A 17550-nucleotide genomic window follows, 5' to 3' on the forward strand; every position below is an offset into this window, starting at 1 on the left:
CCAGCGCCAAAAGGGAACTGAGCTTAGTGGTATCCCAAAAGGGAAAATCCGCTTAACGTAAGGGAAATAAGCGATAAGGAGGAAAACCTCTTTCGCTTGAGTGAGGGAAAGCTAAAGACACAAGAAACTGGTGGGTCCTGGTTGGAGAGGACAATAGCGGGTAATTCCGCTCCTCATGGGATCCCTGAGTATGCATTTTAACTCACGTGACTAGCACGTGAGAGTCATCTCATCCACGTGACTCCAAAATTTCCAACTTTTTCCCGAGAAAAATAAAGGGAAACGGGCATCTTGGCACAATTTGCTTTGGTTCTCTGTTTTTTTTTTTTTTAGCAAAGGAACATCAGTAGATATATGAGATATTAGTTTGCACCAGGTGATTGAAATAAAAATTGGATACGGTATTTAATGGCATACCCACATTCTTCTGCATCGAAGAAAATACATAGAAAGGGGATTTCTTACTGGAAAGCAATAGTGCGCTCTTTACTTTGGATTCAAATTTCAATTGCTTGCATATAAGAAAGAGGCAAGTGTTCTATTTTAAAGCTAGGCTGAAAGAAGAGATATACTATTTATCGATATATTCACTTTATCCGTTTTGTTCTTAAAAGCAGTTTTTAACCAGCTAACAGCATTACATCGTTATAACATACTGACACCATGGTTAATCAAGACATTAGTAAGCTATCCTTGAACGAATGTCCTGGTAGTGTAATTGTCATTTCCAATAGACTGCCCGTAACTATCAAAAAGGATGAAAAGACCGGTGAATACGAATATTCTATGTCTTCCGGTGGGTTAGTCACTGCATTACAGGGTTTGAAGAAATCTACTACGTTCCAATGGTATGGTTGGCCTGGTTTAGAAGTTCCTGATGAGGATAAGGCTAAGGTGAAAAGAGAGTTGTTGGAAAAATTCAATGCGATTCCTATTTTCTTGAGTGACGAAGTTGCTGATCTTCATTACAACGGATTTTCCAACTCTATTCTATGGCCATTGTTCCATTACCATCCTGGTGAGATCACTTTCGATGACACTGCATGGTTGGCGTACAACGAGGCAAATATGGCTTTTGCCGATGAAATTGAGGGAAATATCAACGATAACGATGTGGTGTGGGTTCATGATTACCATTTGATGTTGTTACCGGAGATGATTCGTCAAAGAGTTATTGCCAAGAAGTTGAAAAACATCAAGATTGGTTGGTTCTTACATACGCCGTTCCCATCTTCTGAGATTTACAGAATTTTGCCTGTGAGACAAGAGATCTTGAAGGGTGTTTTGAGTTGTGATTTGATCGGATTCCATACTTACGATTATGCTAGACATTTCTTAAGTGCCGTGCAAAGGATTTTAAACGTGAATACGTTACCCAATGGTGTCGAGTTTGACGGACGTTTCGTCAACGTTGGTGCTTTCCCTATTGGTATCGATGTGGAAACGTTCACAGAAGGTTTGAAGCAAGATGCTGTAATCAAGAGAATCAAAGAGTTGAAAGAATCCTTTAAAGGTTGCAAGATAATAATTGGGGTCGATCGTCTTGATTACATCAAAGGTGTTCCTCAGAAGTTACACGCCTTGGAAGTGTTCCTCGGTGCGCATCCTGAATGGATTGGTAAGGTGGTGCTAGTACAAGTCGCTGTACCAAGTCGTGGGGATGTTGAAGAGTATCAATACTTGAGATCGGTGGTTAATGAACTAGTTGGTAGAATCAATGGTCAATTTGGTACAGCGGAATTCGTACCTATCCATTTCATGCACAGGTCTATTCCTTTCCAAGAATTGATCTCCCTTTATGCCGTTAGTGACGTTTGCTTGGTCTCTTCCACTCGTGATGGTATGAATTTGGTCTCCTACGAATACATTTCCTGCCAGGAAGAGAAAAAGGGAACATTAATTCTTTCAGAGTTTACTGGGGCTGCTCAATCTTTGAACGGTGCGTTGATCGTGAATCCATGGAACACAGATGATTTAGCAGAATCAATTAACGAAGCCTTGACGGTACCTGAAGAGAAAAGAGCTGCTAATTGGGAAAAATTGTACAAATATATCTCGAAATATACAAGTGCTTTCTGGGGTGAAAACTTCGTCCATGAATTGTACAGATTAGGATCGTCAAACAACTGATTACACTTTAATCCAAATTTCGTAGCACTTTTCTATATCATGCATTTCTTTATGCGCTAGATGAACTTTCTGATTACATATGTATATGTCTCTGTGTATTTCCATATCAACGTTACAATTATACATTTAATGAGAAAATGAGATTTAAAAAGATTAAAGACCTATTCCGAAGGGTCCAATGTCCCTAATGATAGGGAAATAGTGAGCGATGACGTCCCAGTTGCCTTTTATTATACGGCATTCCTTTATAGGTGATTGTCTTAGTTTCATTCGGATTTCTAGCCAAGGTCAAAGTTCGAAAAAACTCAACATTTAATCATGATGTCCAAGCAAATTGCAGTTCAACGAATAGATAAAATATTTGGAATTGAAAGAGAGACTCAAACTAGCGTACATTTCCCTCATCTTGGCCAGCAGGAAAGGGGGCAGGCATAAAATTTTGGTTTGTTCTAAAGATGGGCCAATTACTTTCTCATCCATTAACAGAAAAGACGATTATCTACAATGATTACCAAACGAGCGGGCACAAGTTAAGCCTTCGTCATGATACACATCAGGAAGTTGAGATTCCTAGGTTTTACAATTGTGTTGGCTCTATGCAAGGTTATAGATTAACTCAAGAAGATGCCCATCTGGTTAAAACGGGTTCAGAATCCCTAATTGTATCATTTCATGATCCGTTTATTGGTAAAGTGGTAAAGTATCAGATATCGATTTTTGCTGTTTTTGACGGACATGGAGATAACAATTGTTCCAATTATCTAGCTGGATCGTTGTATGAACACACACATCCACAAGCCCACTCGACCACTGATAGAATTTTGACAGAACATGATGGTTTAATATACTTCATCAAGTTAGCATTTGAATCGCATAAATACACTTCGTTTAGCAGACCGGATGGGAACAAGAGGCAATTTAGAACTTTGGAAGGGTTGATCTGTCAAGTCATTAAAGATTCCTTCAAGGCGTGTGATGCTGCATTCCATAAACACTTTGCGAACGAAGCATCAGGGTCAACAGCAATCGTTGCCCTACTCATAAACGGATCAATGCTCTATGTGGCGAATACTGGTGATTCTCGTTGCATACTTTCTAAAAAGAATAAAGCTATAAAGCCAATGTCATATGATCACAAACCACAGCATATAGGAGAACTGATAAGAATAAACGATGACGGGGGAACGGTTTCACTTGGAAGAGTGGGAGGCGTGCTTGCACTCAGTCGAGCTTTCGGAGATTTCCAGTTCAAAAGGAATGTGAAATATCAGAACCTCAATACCCTTGCCGTCAGCAGCAAGAGGAAATACATCCCGGCAGAGGAGGCTCAGGTTACAGTAGAACCGGATGTGCTTCCGCACGCCATCGATCTGTCACAAGATGAATTTTTAGTCTTAGCATGCGATGGAATATGGGATGTATACTCGAACAAAGCATTGGTGAATTTCATCAAATATCATTTGACACTCGGTCTAAAGTTGGATAATATCCTCGCAAAGATATTAGACCATGGAATAAGCTGCGCAGATTCGAATACAGGGGTCGGATTTGATAACTTCACATTGATCGTGGTTGTTTTACAGCAACCAGGAGAGACTTTAGATGAGTGGTATGCAAGAATCAAATCCAGACTGGAAAGAGAAAAAGGTCTGTTATAGACGCTTTTGACGTGCATTTATTTCAGTGTCCATTTCTGCTATTATGTATATTGTTCCTATTTATTTCTCATTCCCCCCCTCAAAATCTCCTAGATAATAATAGCATCGTATTGAATATCACATATACAGTATTTCTACGCTGCAAAGTGACCAACCGATGTAGTGATCATGCAAGGTGCTGCATTCAATGAACAAAAAGTCACGTGACTTTGTTCAACATCGGTCTCAGATTTCAAATACTCTGTAAACATAAACACCAGTCTGTTCATGCAGAAATATTAGAATCATCAATTTTTGGTGTTATCGACAGCTACATTCTAGTGAGCAAGGGCCAGTGCAGTTGGTTCTGTTAGGGTTAGCGGTTTATCATATTTAGCCAGTTACTGGATTGTTGAAACCTGTATCACAATTGATAGTCTGCTGCCCTGTGAAACACATAATTCAAACAAGCAAACATGCCAATATCTGAGGGCGAAACCGCAACTGCTTCTGCAGGCGGCCAAGATGGCAGTAAGCGATTGGTGTATGCAAGAGAGTATACATTAGATTTGCCTAGAATATCCAGTGTTGAGCTACCTTTGAAAGTCTCTTCTGCCCCTGAAAGTGTAGCCAAGGCTGTCGATATGTGTGGTGGTTTAAGTTCCATAAAGAATGTATTGCAAGGACGTGATGAAAATGGTCTCGAATTACACTTGAATCCAGAACAGGATGAAAACGATACTTCGACATTCTTCAATGAACATCCTATAATTGGAAGAACGGTTCCTAACAGAGATGAATCTGTACTACTAAAGATATCTCTACCGAAGGGTACCCTTGCGAAACACAACGGGAACCTACAAAAAGCTATTGCCGCTGGAATGGAAGAGAAAAAGTTAAGAGTATTGCCCGTAGCAATCATAAACAATACTATAAGATTCCGCGAAATGTCCGATTTTCAAGTGAGATTGGATAATCTTCCCAGCGCGAAAGAATATAACAACAGTTTCAAATCGTTAAATTGGGATAACTTCAAAGACTACGTGAACAGTATACCGGACTATGACACTAAACCCTACGAAAACTTGAATACCATGATTGTTGATAGAAGTTCTAATATACCTCCTTTCGACTGGCAATTGCCTCCCATTCCAAGGTTCTCTATGGTAAACATTCCATACATCTATAAGTACAGAGATAATCCATATGCGAAAAAATCAGATACTGGTGAATCTTCTGTCAAGGGAACATATATCAAAAACTATCAACAATTGGTTTATGACTTCAATACGACCACTGGAATTCCTACTCAACCTCACCCTGACATTGTGAAGCTTTTTGAACAAGGGAAAGAAACTGGTATTTATCCAGGTACTAGTAAAGATTTGCAATTCTTGGAGAAACTAGAGCAATGTTTGGACATCCTTCATGCATTGTTTGAGAAGAGGCCAATATGGGTTAAGCGTCATATTGACGGTATAGTACCATTAGATTTGCATCCTGCCTTGAAAGTAGCCTTATCTTTATGTTCATACAGATTTACCAAAGGTCCCTGGAGAAATAGTTATATCAAGCTAGGCGTTGATCCACGTACTTCAAAAGAGTATGCTCAATACCAAACAGAGTACTTTAAGATTGAGAGGAAGCTACTACAGGACCCAGTAATCAAGAAGAATTTACCTGACCCACCTCCAAAGGATTATCAGTCCAGCGTGCCCGGTGAAATAGACCCCCGATTTGAATTCGATGGAAAGCGCATCCCATGGTACTTAATGTTACAAATAAATCTTCTCATAAAGGAACCAAATATTGCTGAGATCTACTCGCAAACACAGTTACTACCTGAAGTGAACGAACTGACAGGTTGGTTCACCGAATTGGATTTGACCAAAATACGGAAAATTGTCAAATATGAATTAGGTTGCATGGTTCAGGGCAACTACGAGTTTAATGAACACAAACTAACATTTTTCAAAAGAATGATATATGTAAAGGAATCCATGATGAAGGATAAGGATGCGGAAGGAGACGTAGACATGGATCAAGATCAAGACGATAACGATGACAATGGAGTGGAAGAAGGAGAAATGGACGACGAGCTAATAGAAGAAGCTGGCCAAGAAGAAGCTGAAGAATCAACAATTCGATCCGAGTTAGCTGATGATGAGCAGAACACAGAGCCAGACACATTCGACATCAAGACAGCGTCTTTTAAAGAAGTCATCGATAAGATTGCCAAGCACGACTCGGAATCTGCAGAATTCTTAAAGGACCATATCAAGGGACTTGTTAATGAGAATAATTTGTAGTACTAAGATATAAGCCCTATTTCCCACGGATTTGCTGTCGCACTCAGCGAGTAGGTGGTACTGTAACATTATATTTCAAATTGAATATAAACCCCTAGCGGAATATGTAGTAGTATGTATAAAGATCAAACCGTGAACAACGATTTTTCTCTATGAAAAAAAAAGCTCGAAATCGTCAATTATATGAAATGTGCAAGCATTACTGGAGGATGTACGATGCAACGGCTCCCATACGCCTTACTCTTGAAGACGACGTGAATCAACAGAACCTGCATACGGATAACACTCATGTTGAAGTCACTAATTGCGAAAAGATTTGCCAGCGGAGGCACAGCGTACCATGGTGTGAATCAAGTTTCTCTACCCAAGAGACCATTGAGAAAGATCCGTTTAGGTAAAGCTAGACCAGCTATCTACCACCAATTCGACGTACAAGTAGAGTTAAGTGACGGGAGTGTCATCACACGTTGTTCGCAGTTCCCAAAGAACGAAATCAGACTAATTCAGGATCAGAGAAACTGTCCACTATGGAATCAATCTAGAGACGGTATGGTCATGATGGATGCCAACTCCAGTGGCAGAGTTGATAAGTTCAAGCAGAAATATGGATCTGTATATAGTATGGAAGAACAGGCAGCTGAATCTACAGGAAAGAAGGAAACAGCCAAGAAGTTACAGGAAACTGAACCTGAACCCAGCACCGATGACTTTGGTATGGACGACTATCTAACTCTATTAAACACAAATGCCGTACAGGTACAAAAAGGTGGTAAGATGGCCACCAAAAAGAAGGATAAGAAATAAATGTGATGCTTCCAATACCAATCCCCCATGTATATAAACTAACACTCATCATATACAAATTGTATGTATATCACCTATTATTATATGAAGTTTTCCCATTATGAAAGAAATATGAAAAAGATCTATAAAGAATCTTAAAATCTGAGAATTGGACATAAGCTTTCTTTAGACATGATTTAAGACTTGAGTACGGTTATCGCATAGACGAGAGACGGTAAACAGGTTTAAATCAATCGTACAGCATACTTTTAGAAAAGGATGGGTAGTGTATTCCTTCCGCATTTGCATACAGGATGGCATGTCGACCAAGCGATTGTTACAGAGAAGGAAAGATTAGTTGTTATACGATTCGGCACTGACAACAACAAAGAGTGTATGCTAATGGACGAGATACTCTATTCTATTGCTGAGAAAGTGAAGAATTTTGCTGCGATTTACCTTTGTGACATCAAAGAGGTGCCTGACTTCAACGAGATGTATGAGCTTTACGATCCAATGACAGTTATGTTCTTCTATCAGAACAAACATATGATGTGCGATTTTGGAACAGGTAACAACAATAAGATGAACTTTGTAATTGATGACAAACAAGAGATGATAGATATACTGGAGACTATTTTCCGAGGAGCCAGAAAGAATAAAGGTCTTGTTGTTTCTCCGTATGATTATTCAGATAGAAGAATTGATTAAAGGGAGAAATATAGCTTAGAAACCTTATAATACCAGATTTTTCGGTCGCTAGGAAGGCGCCATATGGAAGTATTGTATTAGTACACTGATATTAAGCACTGCTACTCATATCTATTATTGTATACTGCCACAGTGTGATTTCTACCGAGCGCGGGGTGCCATTTGACACTCGGCGGCTGTATGTCTGCCGTTAGTATGTGTATTGTTGTTACCCGGACACATGCGTATCAAATGATTTATCGAGAGCCGTTTCTTCACATATCAGAGAAAAGTTCAAAGAATGCGAAATCTATGATGAAATGTGGAAAATAGATCATGCATAGGTTGTGTACGTTGATATCACACTTATTATTTTGATAGAAAAAAAAGAAGTTTAGTTCCACTGCTTGTAAGCCGATTCAGTTTGCCTTGGTCGTCGTTTGTTAACTCTTGTTCTATACGATCTCAATTGTTCGAGCGATTCAAAGTATCCACCGTGTGGTTTTCCAAATTTGTGACTAAGAGGTTTTATTCGCAGGTTAAGAAACAATCTGTTCAGTTAAAAAAGATGAGTGTCGAAGAAGTGCAACAGGCTAAGAAGGCCGTTGAATTCAGCAGAGAAAGTTTGGAATCAGTTCTGAAGAGAAGATTTTTCTATGCTCCAGCATTTGAATTATATGGTGGTGTTTCAGGTTTGTATGACTATGGTCCACCAGGTTGTTCTTTCCAAGCCAACATCGTTGATGTGTGGAGAAAGCATTTCGTCTTAGAAGAAGATATGTTGGAAGTTGACTGTACCATGTTAACCCCATACGAGGTGTTGAAGACATCTGGTCATGTTGACAAGTTCTCTGATTGGATGTGTAAAGATCCAAAGACTGGTGAAATTTTCAGAGCTGATCATTTGGTCGAAGAAGTCTTGGAAGCTAGATTAAAGGGTGATAAAGAAGCCAGAGGCTTGGCTACCGATGCTAACGCTGAAGCTGAAGCTGACGCCGAAAAGAAGAAGAGAAAGAAGAAGGTCAAGGAAATCAAGGCCATCAAATTAGATGACGCCGTTGTGCAAGAATATGAACAAATTCTAGCCAAGATTGATGGTTACTCTGGTGCTGAATTGGGTGAATTAATGGTGAAATACGACATCGGTAACCCAGTCTCTGGTGACAAATTGGAACCACCAAGAGCTTTCAACTTGATGTTCGAAACCGCTATCGGTCCTTCCGGTCAATACAAAGGTTACTTGAGACCTGAAACTGCTCAAGGTCAATTCTTGAACTTTAACAAATTGTTGGAATTTAACAACGGTAAAACTCCGTTCGCATCTGCCTCCATTGGTAAGTCTTTCAGAAACGAAATCTCCCCAAGATCTGGTTTGTTGAGAGTTCGTGAATTTTTGATGGCTGAAATTGAACATTTCGTTGATCCAAATGACAAGTCTCACAAGCGTTTTCAAGACATCAAGGACATCAAGTTGAAGTTTTTGCCTCGTGAAGTCCAACAATCTGGTTCCACTGTGCCACTAGAGAAAACCGTTGGTGAAGCCGTTGCCACTAAGTTAGTCGATAACGAAACCTTGGGTTACTTCATTGCCAGAATTTACCAATTCTTGATCAAGATTGGTGTTGACCCAGAAAGATTAAGATTCAGACAACACATGGCCAATGAAATGGCTCACTACGCTGCTGACTGTTGGGATGCTGAATTGCAAACCTCTTATGGTTGGATTGAGTGTGTTGGTTGTGCCGACAGATCCGCTTACGATTTGACTGTTCACTCCAACAAGACAAAGGAAAAGTTGGTTGTTAGAGAAGCTTTGGAAACCCCAATTGAAGTTACCAAATGGGAAGCCACCTTGGTCAAGAAGTTGTTCGGTCCTAAATTCAGAAAAGATGCTCCAAAAGTGGAAGCCCGTTTACTAGCATTTTCACAAGAAGAATTAGAATCCTACTCTGCTCAATTGAAGAAAGATGGTAAGATCACTTTGAAGGTTGAAGGTATGGAAGGTGACGTTGAAGTTGATGACAAGATGGTTTCTATTGAAAAGGTCACCAACACCGAACATATCAGAGAATTCGTACCAAACGTCATCGAACCATCTTTCGGTATCGGACGTATCATCTATTCCATCTTCGAACACTCCTTCTGGAGCAGACCAGAAGACACTGCCAGAGCCGTGTTATCATTCCCTCCACTAGTTGCTCCAACCAAGGTTCTATTGGTTCCTCTATTGAACAACCCAGAATTATCGAAGATTACTGCCCAAGTTTCACAAATCTTGAGAAAGGAACAAATCCCATTCAAGGTTGACGAATCTGGTGTCTCTATCGGTAAGAGATATGCCCGTAACGATGAATTAGGTACTCCATTCGGTGTCACCATTGATTTTGATTCCGTCACTGATGGTTCCATCACTTTGAGAGAAAGAGACTCTACCAAACAAGTCAGAGGTTCCGTCGCGGACGTCATCAAGGCTATCCGTGAAATCACTTATCAAGGTGTTTCATGGGAAGAAGGTACCAAGGACTTGGCCCCATTCAACTCTCAAGCTGAATCAGAATAAACGTTTACATAAATATCGGCTCCTCTTCTGCTTCAATTCCGTTCGAAGAGGATGAATGAAATGTAAATAATCCCCGCTTAAATATTAATAAAGTATTTCACGTTAAATATTAAATCTGGTACTATTCCAATAATGTGTAACAAAGCAAAACTACAGAGAAGGCACTCCAGGTAGCATGCAAATTACCTGTCGCTAGAAGCGAAGTCTACTTGAACCTCTGAGATCTTTCTTTTTTTTAATTTCATCCTCTGACTTAGAGCATCAAGAAAAAACGAAAATTTTGGATTGAATCGATATAATGACAAGAAAGTTGGTTTGCATATCTGACGGTAGATACGGTTGTGTCATGCCAGCAAAGACTCTATCTAAACTAGCGAGTTACAATCCATATTAGCACAGATACAAAACAAAGATGTCGCAAGCAACAAAAGAAAGTGCTAAGCAATTAGTGAAGCTGTTAGAGAAGTTCCCTAAGGAGCGTGTTAAGCATCTCATTTCATTCAAAGAGTCACAACTAGATAGGTTCCGTCCAGTTGCCGGAATAGAAACCGGTAGTGCCTCTGAGCAAAGTAAGCCTTCTCTTGCAGAGATTAAGGATATTATCAACAGAACTTCTGGCCCATTAGGTTTGAAGAAAGATCTATTAAAGAAAGTTCAAGAGGCTTTACCAGAAGAACATTTCAACGATACTCAAATCCAAGAACAGATAAGATCGTTGAATGCTATAATGAGCGATAAATATAAGAATTATTATGCTGTAGGGGACAAATTATACAAGCCAGCAGGTAACCCAATTTATTACAAAAGATTGCATGACGAAATCGAAGGTAAGGGTAAGGAAACTTTCTTTACAGCTATGAGAACTGTCGTATTTGGTAAGTAATTTCGGTTTCAGGGTTTTAGAGCTTCGTATGCATATATGTATATATCATTTCTGTCTTTTTCGTTTCTAGTGTATCTGTACTGTACAGGCCTCCATACACTGACTGTAAATAATTTATATTCAATCTATTCTATTTATTCTGTTTATCTGTTGCTGATAAATGTACTATTAAAGCGTAGATTGTTGGTTCCAGTTCCGACCTGTGAACGCTTTGAATTTATTGATTCGCATTGAAATGTAGAATCATTTCTTGGCGTATCCAATCTTTATCGTTACATTCTTGAATGGATGATCATGACCTAAGGTTTCAACAACTTTAGTGGCATTTGCTGTAGAATCATATTCAACAAAGCAAAGATTTCTGACACTGACCAATCTAACCTCTTTAAATCCATCTGAGACAAATAACTTTTCCAATTCTTGCTGAGTAACATCTTTTGGAAGATTTTGAACCAATAGGACATGGTGAGGGGGATTTCCGACAATGTCAAAGACTTTTTTAGTGGAGGAAACTTTCTCCGACTGCTGTGACATAGCAGTCTTGTTGGTACCTTCAGGATTTGTTTTTCTGGGCTTTGAAAGAAGCTTCTGTATGGTTTCTTCGTCCAAATCCTTCTTTCTAAGCTTACTTCTAGCTCTTCTTAACCTTCTTTTCAACACTTCGTTTTTTGTCTTGGTCTTGGGCTGTGAATTATCCACAGCTTTACGTGTACGTAACCGAAGTTCATCCTGTAGCTGTTTCTGTTGTCCCTGGTAGTACAAAGCTGCGAAAGAATCCGTATTCGCCAGCTTTATATTTATCTTTCTCCCATTAATCTTGAGCTTGCCTTGAAATTCTATAAGGAACGTATTACAACTGTCTGAGTCCTTAAAAGTGACGAAACAAGACCTCCTCAAGGGTCTTGAGCCATACCTTGATACCTCTATGATCTGATACTTTTCATCGAGTACTGGTGTAACCGCATCAGCCTCACTAGTTTCTTTCTTCGAGTTCAGATCGAATCTTGTACTAACATCATTTGAAATAGAACGATGATCTGAATTAACACTTGATAGTAGTAAGGCTCTGAATTTGGACAATGAGTCGGGCCTCGACGGTAGATTCGACAGATATAAGGTACTGACCATTGCTTGCCGATAGATACTAGCTTTGTATGGCATGTGTAATAACCTAATAGAGAAGGATATCACAACCTATTAACAAATAGTCCATACGTATTAGTATTAGTAAATTTGTTGACAATGAAAGTTGTTGTTACGTTAAGTTAAGATTATATGAATAACTAAATACTAAATAGAAATGTAAATACAGTGAGAACAAAACAAAAAAAAACGAACAGAGAAACTAAATCCACATTAATTGAGAGTTCTATCTATTAGAAAATGCAAACTCCAACTAAATGGGAAAACAGATAACCTCTTTTATTTTTTTTTAATGTTTGATATTCGAGTCTTTTTCTTTTGTTAGGTTTATATTCATCATTTCAATGAATAAAAGAAGCTTCTTATTTTGGTTGCAAAGAATGAAAAAAAAGGATTTTTTCATACTTCTAAAGCTTCAATTATAACCAAAAATTTTATAAATGAAGAGAAAAAATCTAGTAGTATCAAGTTAAACTTATTTCTTACCAGCCTTGACAGCGGCCTTGGTGACCTTACCGGCCTTGTCAGTCTTGTCAACGGACTTGATAACACCGACAGCGACGGTTTGTCTCATGTCTCTGACAGCGAATCTACCTAGAGGTGGGTAGTCAGAGAAGGCTTCAACACACATTGGCTTAGATGGAACGAACTTAACCAAAGCAGCATCACCGGACTTCAAGAACTTTGGAGAGTCTTCCAACTTCTTACCGGATCTTCTGTCGTTCTTTTCCAACAATTCGTCGAACTTACAAGCAATGTGAGCAGTGTGACAATCCAAAACTGGAGAGTAACCAGCAGAGATTTGACCTGGATGGTTCAAGACGATAACAGTGGCGTTGAAAGAAGCAGCAGCCTTTGGTGGATCGTTCTTGGAGTCACCACAGACGTTACCTCTTCTGATTTCCTTAACGGAAACGTTCTTGACGTTGAAACCGACGTTGTCACCTGGTAGACCTTCTTCCAATTGTTCGTGGTGCATTTCGACGGACTTAACTTCAGTAGTAACACCGGCTGGGGCGAAGGTAACAATCATACCTGGCTTGATAACACCGGTTTCGACTCTACCGACTGGCACAGTTCCGATACCACCAATCTTGTAGACATCTTGCAATGGCAATCTCAATGGCTTGTCAGTTGGTCTGGATGGTGGTTCGATAGCGTCAATAGCTTCCAACAAGGTCTTACCCTTGACGACACCGGACTTGGTTTCCTTTTCCCAACCCTTGTACCATGAAGCATTGGTGGTGGCTTCAATCATGTTGTCACCGTTCCAACCAGAGATTGGGACGAATGGAACAGTCTTTGGGTTGTAACCGACCTTCTTGATGAAGTTAGAGGTTTCCTTGACAATTTCTTGGAAACGAGATTCATCCCACTTAACGGAATCCATCTTGTTAACAGCAACAATCAATTGTCTAACACCCAAGGTGAAAGCCAACAAAGCGTGTTCTCTGGTTTGACCATCCTTGGAGATACCGGCTTCGAATTCACCGACACCACCAGCAATAATCAAGATAGCACAGTCAGCTTGAGAAGTACCAGTAATCATGTTCTTGATGAAATCTCTGTGACCTGGAGCATCGATAACGGTAACTTGGTACTTTGGAGTTTCGAACTTCCACAAAGCGATATCGATGGTGATACCTCTTTCTCTTTCAGCCTTTAACTTGTCCAAAACCCAAGCGTACTTGAAAGAACCCTTACCCAATTCAGCGGCTTCCTTTTCGAACTTTTCAATGGTTCTCTTGTCAATACCACCACACTTGTAGATCAAATGACCGGTAGTGGTAGACTTACCAGAATCGACGTGACCAATAACGACAACGTTAACGTGAGACTTTTCCTTACCCATTTTTAATGTTACTTCTCTTGCAGTTAGGGAACTATAATGTAACTCAAAATAAGATTAAACAAACTAAAATAAAAAGAAGTTATACAGAAAAACCCATATAAACCAGTACTAATCCATAATAATAATACACAAAAAAACTATCAAATAAAACCAGAAAACAGATTGAATAGAAAAATTTTTTCGATCTCCTTTTATATTCAAAATTCGATATATGAAAAAGGGAACTCTCAGAAAATCACCAAATCAATTTAATTAGATTTTTCTTTTCCTTCTAGCGTTGGAAAGAAAAATTTTTCTTTTTTTTTTTAGAAATGAAAAATTTTTGCCGTAGGAATCACCGTATAAACCCTGTATAAACGCTACTCTGTTCACCTGTGTAGGCTATGATTGACCCAGTGTTCATTGTTATTGCGAGAGAGCGGGAGAAAAGAACCGATACAAGAGATCCATGCTGGTATAGTTGTCTGTCCAACACTTTGATGAACTTGTAGGACGATGATGTGTATTTAGACGAGTACGTGTGTGACTATTAAGTAGTTATGATAGAGAGGTTTGTACGGTGTGTTCTGTGTAATTCGATTGAGAAAATGGTTATGAATCGAGAATACTACGCCGTCTTGTGGGAGTGTTCCTCCTGCCCGTTGACGTTTTAGGCTGGGCTAGTGGCCTAATGAAGCTAGGTTCTGCCAAACCTTGACAGCGGGGGGGAGGCCCCCCATGGGGGGCCTCCCCTTCTCTCCTCTTGCTTGCCTATGGCTATAATCTCGAGGCCAGCCTGGCTTCTGTCTAAAATTGATGTCGAGGCTTTATTACCTGAAAGAGTAAAATCGACTCTGAGGGTTAGGGCTGCTTTTGTGCGGCTGTTTCTGCACTGTTTCACCTAGTCAAGTCATGGTCATATACGTATCTTGCACTATATCATTTCTTTTTGGGGGGTAATTGCTTTGGGCTTGCGGGTCTTTGGCACCATTTATGAGAAGGCATTTGCTTGGACAGGCTCCTTTCCCCTGTTCCAGTGGGAGCTTTCTTTGGACTGCTTAGTGGGACTCTCTCTAAAAGCGAGACTGAGGCCATTCACATCCACTCCACCAGTAGCATAGCGAAACCAGAGACGCCCTGCATACACTTCTAGCACTGAATGTAGTTCTGGTTCTGAATCTTACCAACTTCAGCGCTAAAGTGGTTTCATCGTGAAACCGTTCCTAAACAATCATTTCTGTTTTAAGTATTATTTTGTGTTTTCTTTTTTAGTTTCATTTTTGTTTTTATGATGTATGGGTTTATTAAAACAGTCCCAGATATGTGTTTGGCTGCCCGTGCCCCCCCCCCGTTCCAACCGTACCAAAACCCTTCAAATGATGGTACATACGCTATCCATAACAACAGAACACGATACACTATTCCATTTTTGAATATATATTTCACTCCATGCTATTTGCCTCAATATCTAAACTATCTAACAACTCGTTCTGTTGTTCCATATCTATACTGATTCCGGTATTCTCTCTTGTCCTTAGTCTAACCAGATTTTTGTTACTTTTCTTTCTGCCTAACCCGCTCCATGGTACACTTCTCAGGATTCGTCTCCATAGTGGTTCTTGCTCGGTGTTTACCCATCTTGGTACTTCGCTAGTTCCACCACTGTCTCCATTGTGTCTCTTCTCTACGACTAGTAATTCATACACTACTCTTCTTGCAATTTCAATCAACAGGAAAACGGCTATGATACTGGCAAAGATTCCAACTGCGTTGATGTCATTGCCAATGTTCGAAATTGGACATGCATGTATACTTCTTACTTCAAAGAAATAAGAACAATTGTGTAATTGACCAATAAAACTGATCTGAGCCTTCGTGGCGATCTCTTTATCACACACGAAGTTTATTAAGGTACTCTTCTTGTCGACTCCATTCGGACAGGTATCTCCACCCTCGTATGTCATTGTGAGTTTCTTCCCGGTGAATTTTGGAGTACTGCTGAAATCCCCAATTGAAACCAACTTATCTGAATTAGCATGGTCCACGTAATATGCACCTGTGGTATCTTTTAACTGATCTTTCAATTCGCTGCCGACAGATGAAGAACAAATACCTAATGTGAAATTAGTATTATATTCCCATCCTTTCACTAACCATCTGGTTTTAGACTGTTCCTTCCTATTTCTATCCTTGTTCCCATCGTGTTTCTCCTCATTGGGGGTACTTGATAGCCAGGATAAATCAATGAACCCACCGGTATTTGGGTTCACTACCGAGCAAAATGGATCCTCTTGATCGTCATCATTGCGACCATTATCACCTTTGCCATCATGAGGTACTGGATCTTTGGCTTTATTATCCGAAGAGGCTACCGATACTTCAAGTGTTCCGGCAAAAGCCAATAACAGAAGAAGCCCTATCACAAGCTTGTACGATCGAAGTGAAATAGTCATTGTCTTTAAGGAAGTATTTTTATAGTAGAGGTATTATGAAAAATGTATTCACAGGAGGTTTCTGGAGAGCTTATCAGTTACAAAGCTTGAACTGTTGTGCTAGCTATACAGATCATTTTGCCCTGTATCTTGAATTATACCCCACTTGCTCGAACTTTCACATTATTGTTATTTATCTTTTTTTTGAATTTTCCATATCGAACTTTAATTGTCTTATCTATCGCAAACGATAAAGGGACAGATTTAATCTGTCATTTGACACATAAAAAAAACCGAAGTGACACAATTACATAACTTCAGTATATATTTAGATCTTTTGAAGTGTTTATCTAATAAACCATTTTCTAGCACAATTCCATTCGAAGGGTGAACATTTTTTCTCTCGAGGCACATACCAGGCGCTCGAGCACAGATCGATTCGTATTATTCCCACGCAGGGCCAAAATAACAAAAAAAAAAAGGAACACTACGTACACAAGTCTGCGGTCACTTTATAATTATATCTCGATTCGAAACCAAAATTTAAGAGCAATCTTCGAATAATAAAAGCTATTTCAAATGACAGATACATTAAATATCGAATCTGATGCAAATTCCTCACGTAAGTTGGTTGTACTTCGTTCCGAAATGGAAAGCATGTTCAGTAAAATCGATACTATAGACACTTCCATAACGGTTGAAGATCCAGAATGGGTAGGGGAATTAGAAGAAGGCAAAGTTAAAACAAAATGGGACACGTTTAAGTCGATATTCAAGAAAACCAAAACTTTTAACATGAATAGCGGCGTATCGTTCGATTCCAGAATGATCATTTCCCGAGATTTTGTATTGAATGTGGATGAACATGCAGAATCCCCACGTTTCGGAGACGTTCAAGAACCATTTGAAAGTTATGTCAGTGATTTGAAACCAACAAGATCAATAAAACACAAATATCAAGTGATATCCCTGGTTAGCAGAAAATTCCAATTGAATACACCGAAGTTTGAAGATATGGGGAAGGGCTCGTTCGCCTTTTTTTGGGAGCAATTCAAGAACAACTTTACATGATAAAGCTTTGTTCCAACTTTTGACCCTTTTTAATCTCCGGATTTTTATAAATTTGACATTGACAATAGCTTTTAATGATTA

At 39.4% G+C, this 17550-nt stretch overlaps 11 protein-coding genes across 11 annotated transcripts; 8 read left to right on the forward strand and 3 right to left on the reverse strand.

Annotated features, from left to right (window-relative positions):
- Positions 1 to 663: 663 nt before the first annotated feature.
- TPS1 (alpha,alpha-trehalose-phosphate synthase (UDP-forming) TPS1) lies at positions 664 to 2130 on the forward strand (the record flags this gene model as incomplete). The annotated part of the gene is made up of 1 exon (XM_451921.1): positions 664 to 2130. One exon carries the CDS (start codon positions 664 to 666, stop codon positions 2128 to 2130), a length of 1467 nt encoding a protein of 488 aa, XP_451921.1.
- A 455-nt stretch (positions 2131 to 2585) lies between these two features.
- Positions 2586 to 3788, forward strand: PTC4 (type 2C protein phosphatase PTC4; the record flags this gene model as incomplete). The annotated part of the gene is made up of 1 exon (XM_451922.1): positions 2586 to 3788. One exon carries the CDS (start codon positions 2586 to 2588, stop codon positions 3786 to 3788), a length of 1203 nt encoding a protein of 400 aa, XP_451922.1.
- A 455-nt stretch (positions 3789 to 4243) lies between these two features.
- On the forward strand, positions 4244 to 6076 carry TFC1 (transcription factor TFIIIC subunit TFC1; the record flags this gene model as incomplete). Its single annotated transcript, XM_451923.1, has 1 exon — positions 4244 to 6076. The coding sequence occupies one exon, from the start codon at positions 4244 to 4246 to the stop codon at positions 6074 to 6076; it is 1833 nt and encodes a 610-aa protein (XP_451923.1).
- Positions 6077 to 6364: 288 nt separating this feature from the next.
- Positions 6365 to 6880, forward strand: MRPL36 (mitochondrial 54S ribosomal protein bL31m; the record flags this gene model as incomplete). The annotated part of the gene is made up of 1 exon (XM_451924.1): positions 6365 to 6880. One exon carries the CDS (start codon positions 6365 to 6367, stop codon positions 6878 to 6880), a length of 516 nt encoding a protein of 171 aa, XP_451924.1.
- A 258-nt stretch (positions 6881 to 7138) lies between these two features.
- On the forward strand, positions 7139 to 7570 carry DIB1 (U4/U6-U5 snRNP complex subunit DIB1; the record flags this gene model as incomplete). The annotated part of the gene is made up of 1 exon (XM_451925.1): positions 7139 to 7570. One exon carries the CDS (start codon positions 7139 to 7141, stop codon positions 7568 to 7570), a length of 432 nt encoding a protein of 143 aa, XP_451925.1.
- A 547-nt stretch (positions 7571 to 8117) lies between these two features.
- GRS1 (glycine--tRNA ligase) lies at positions 8118 to 10109 on the forward strand (the record flags this gene model as incomplete). The annotated part of the gene is made up of 1 exon (XM_451926.1): positions 8118 to 10109. One exon carries the CDS (start codon positions 8118 to 8120, stop codon positions 10107 to 10109), a length of 1992 nt encoding a protein of 663 aa, XP_451926.1.
- Positions 10110 to 10521: 412 nt separating this feature from the next.
- CBP6 (Cbp6p) lies at positions 10522 to 10992 on the forward strand (the record flags this gene model as incomplete). The annotated part of the gene is made up of 1 exon (XM_451927.1): positions 10522 to 10992. The coding sequence occupies one exon, from the start codon at positions 10522 to 10524 to the stop codon at positions 10990 to 10992; it is 471 nt and encodes a 156-aa protein (XP_451927.1).
- Positions 10993 to 11235: 243 nt separating this feature from the next.
- On the reverse strand, positions 11236 to 12153 carry MUD1 (Mud1p; the record flags this gene model as incomplete). Its single annotated transcript, XM_451928.1, has 1 exon — positions 11236 to 12153. The coding sequence occupies one exon, from the start codon at positions 12151 to 12153 to the stop codon at positions 11236 to 11238; it is 918 nt and encodes a 305-aa protein (XP_451928.1).
- A 457-nt stretch (positions 12154 to 12610) lies between these two features.
- On the reverse strand, positions 12611 to 13987 carry TEF2 (translation elongation factor EF-1 alpha; the record flags this gene model as incomplete). The annotated part of the gene is made up of 1 exon (XM_451929.1): positions 12611 to 13987. One exon carries the CDS (start codon positions 13985 to 13987, stop codon positions 12611 to 12613), a length of 1377 nt encoding a protein of 458 aa, XP_451929.1.
- Positions 13988 to 15408: 1421 nt separating this feature from the next.
- On the reverse strand, positions 15409 to 16419 carry MRL1 (Mrl1p; the record flags this gene model as incomplete). The annotated part of the gene is made up of 1 exon (XM_451930.1): positions 15409 to 16419. The coding sequence occupies one exon, from the start codon at positions 16417 to 16419 to the stop codon at positions 15409 to 15411; it is 1011 nt and encodes a 336-aa protein (XP_451930.1).
- A 558-nt stretch (positions 16420 to 16977) lies between these two features.
- KLLA0_B09042g (uncharacterized protein) lies at positions 16978 to 17469 on the forward strand (the record flags this gene model as incomplete). Its single annotated transcript, XM_451931.1, has 1 exon — positions 16978 to 17469. One exon carries the CDS (start codon positions 16978 to 16980, stop codon positions 17467 to 17469), a length of 492 nt encoding a protein of 163 aa, XP_451931.1.
- Positions 17470 to 17550: the final 81 nt, after the last annotated feature.

Source organism: Kluyveromyces lactis (assembly GCF_000002515.2).
Source record: "Kluyveromyces lactis strain NRRL Y-1140 chromosome B complete sequence".
Lineage (NCBI taxonomy): Eukaryota > Fungi > Ascomycota > Saccharomycetes > Saccharomycetales > Saccharomycetaceae > Kluyveromyces > Kluyveromyces lactis.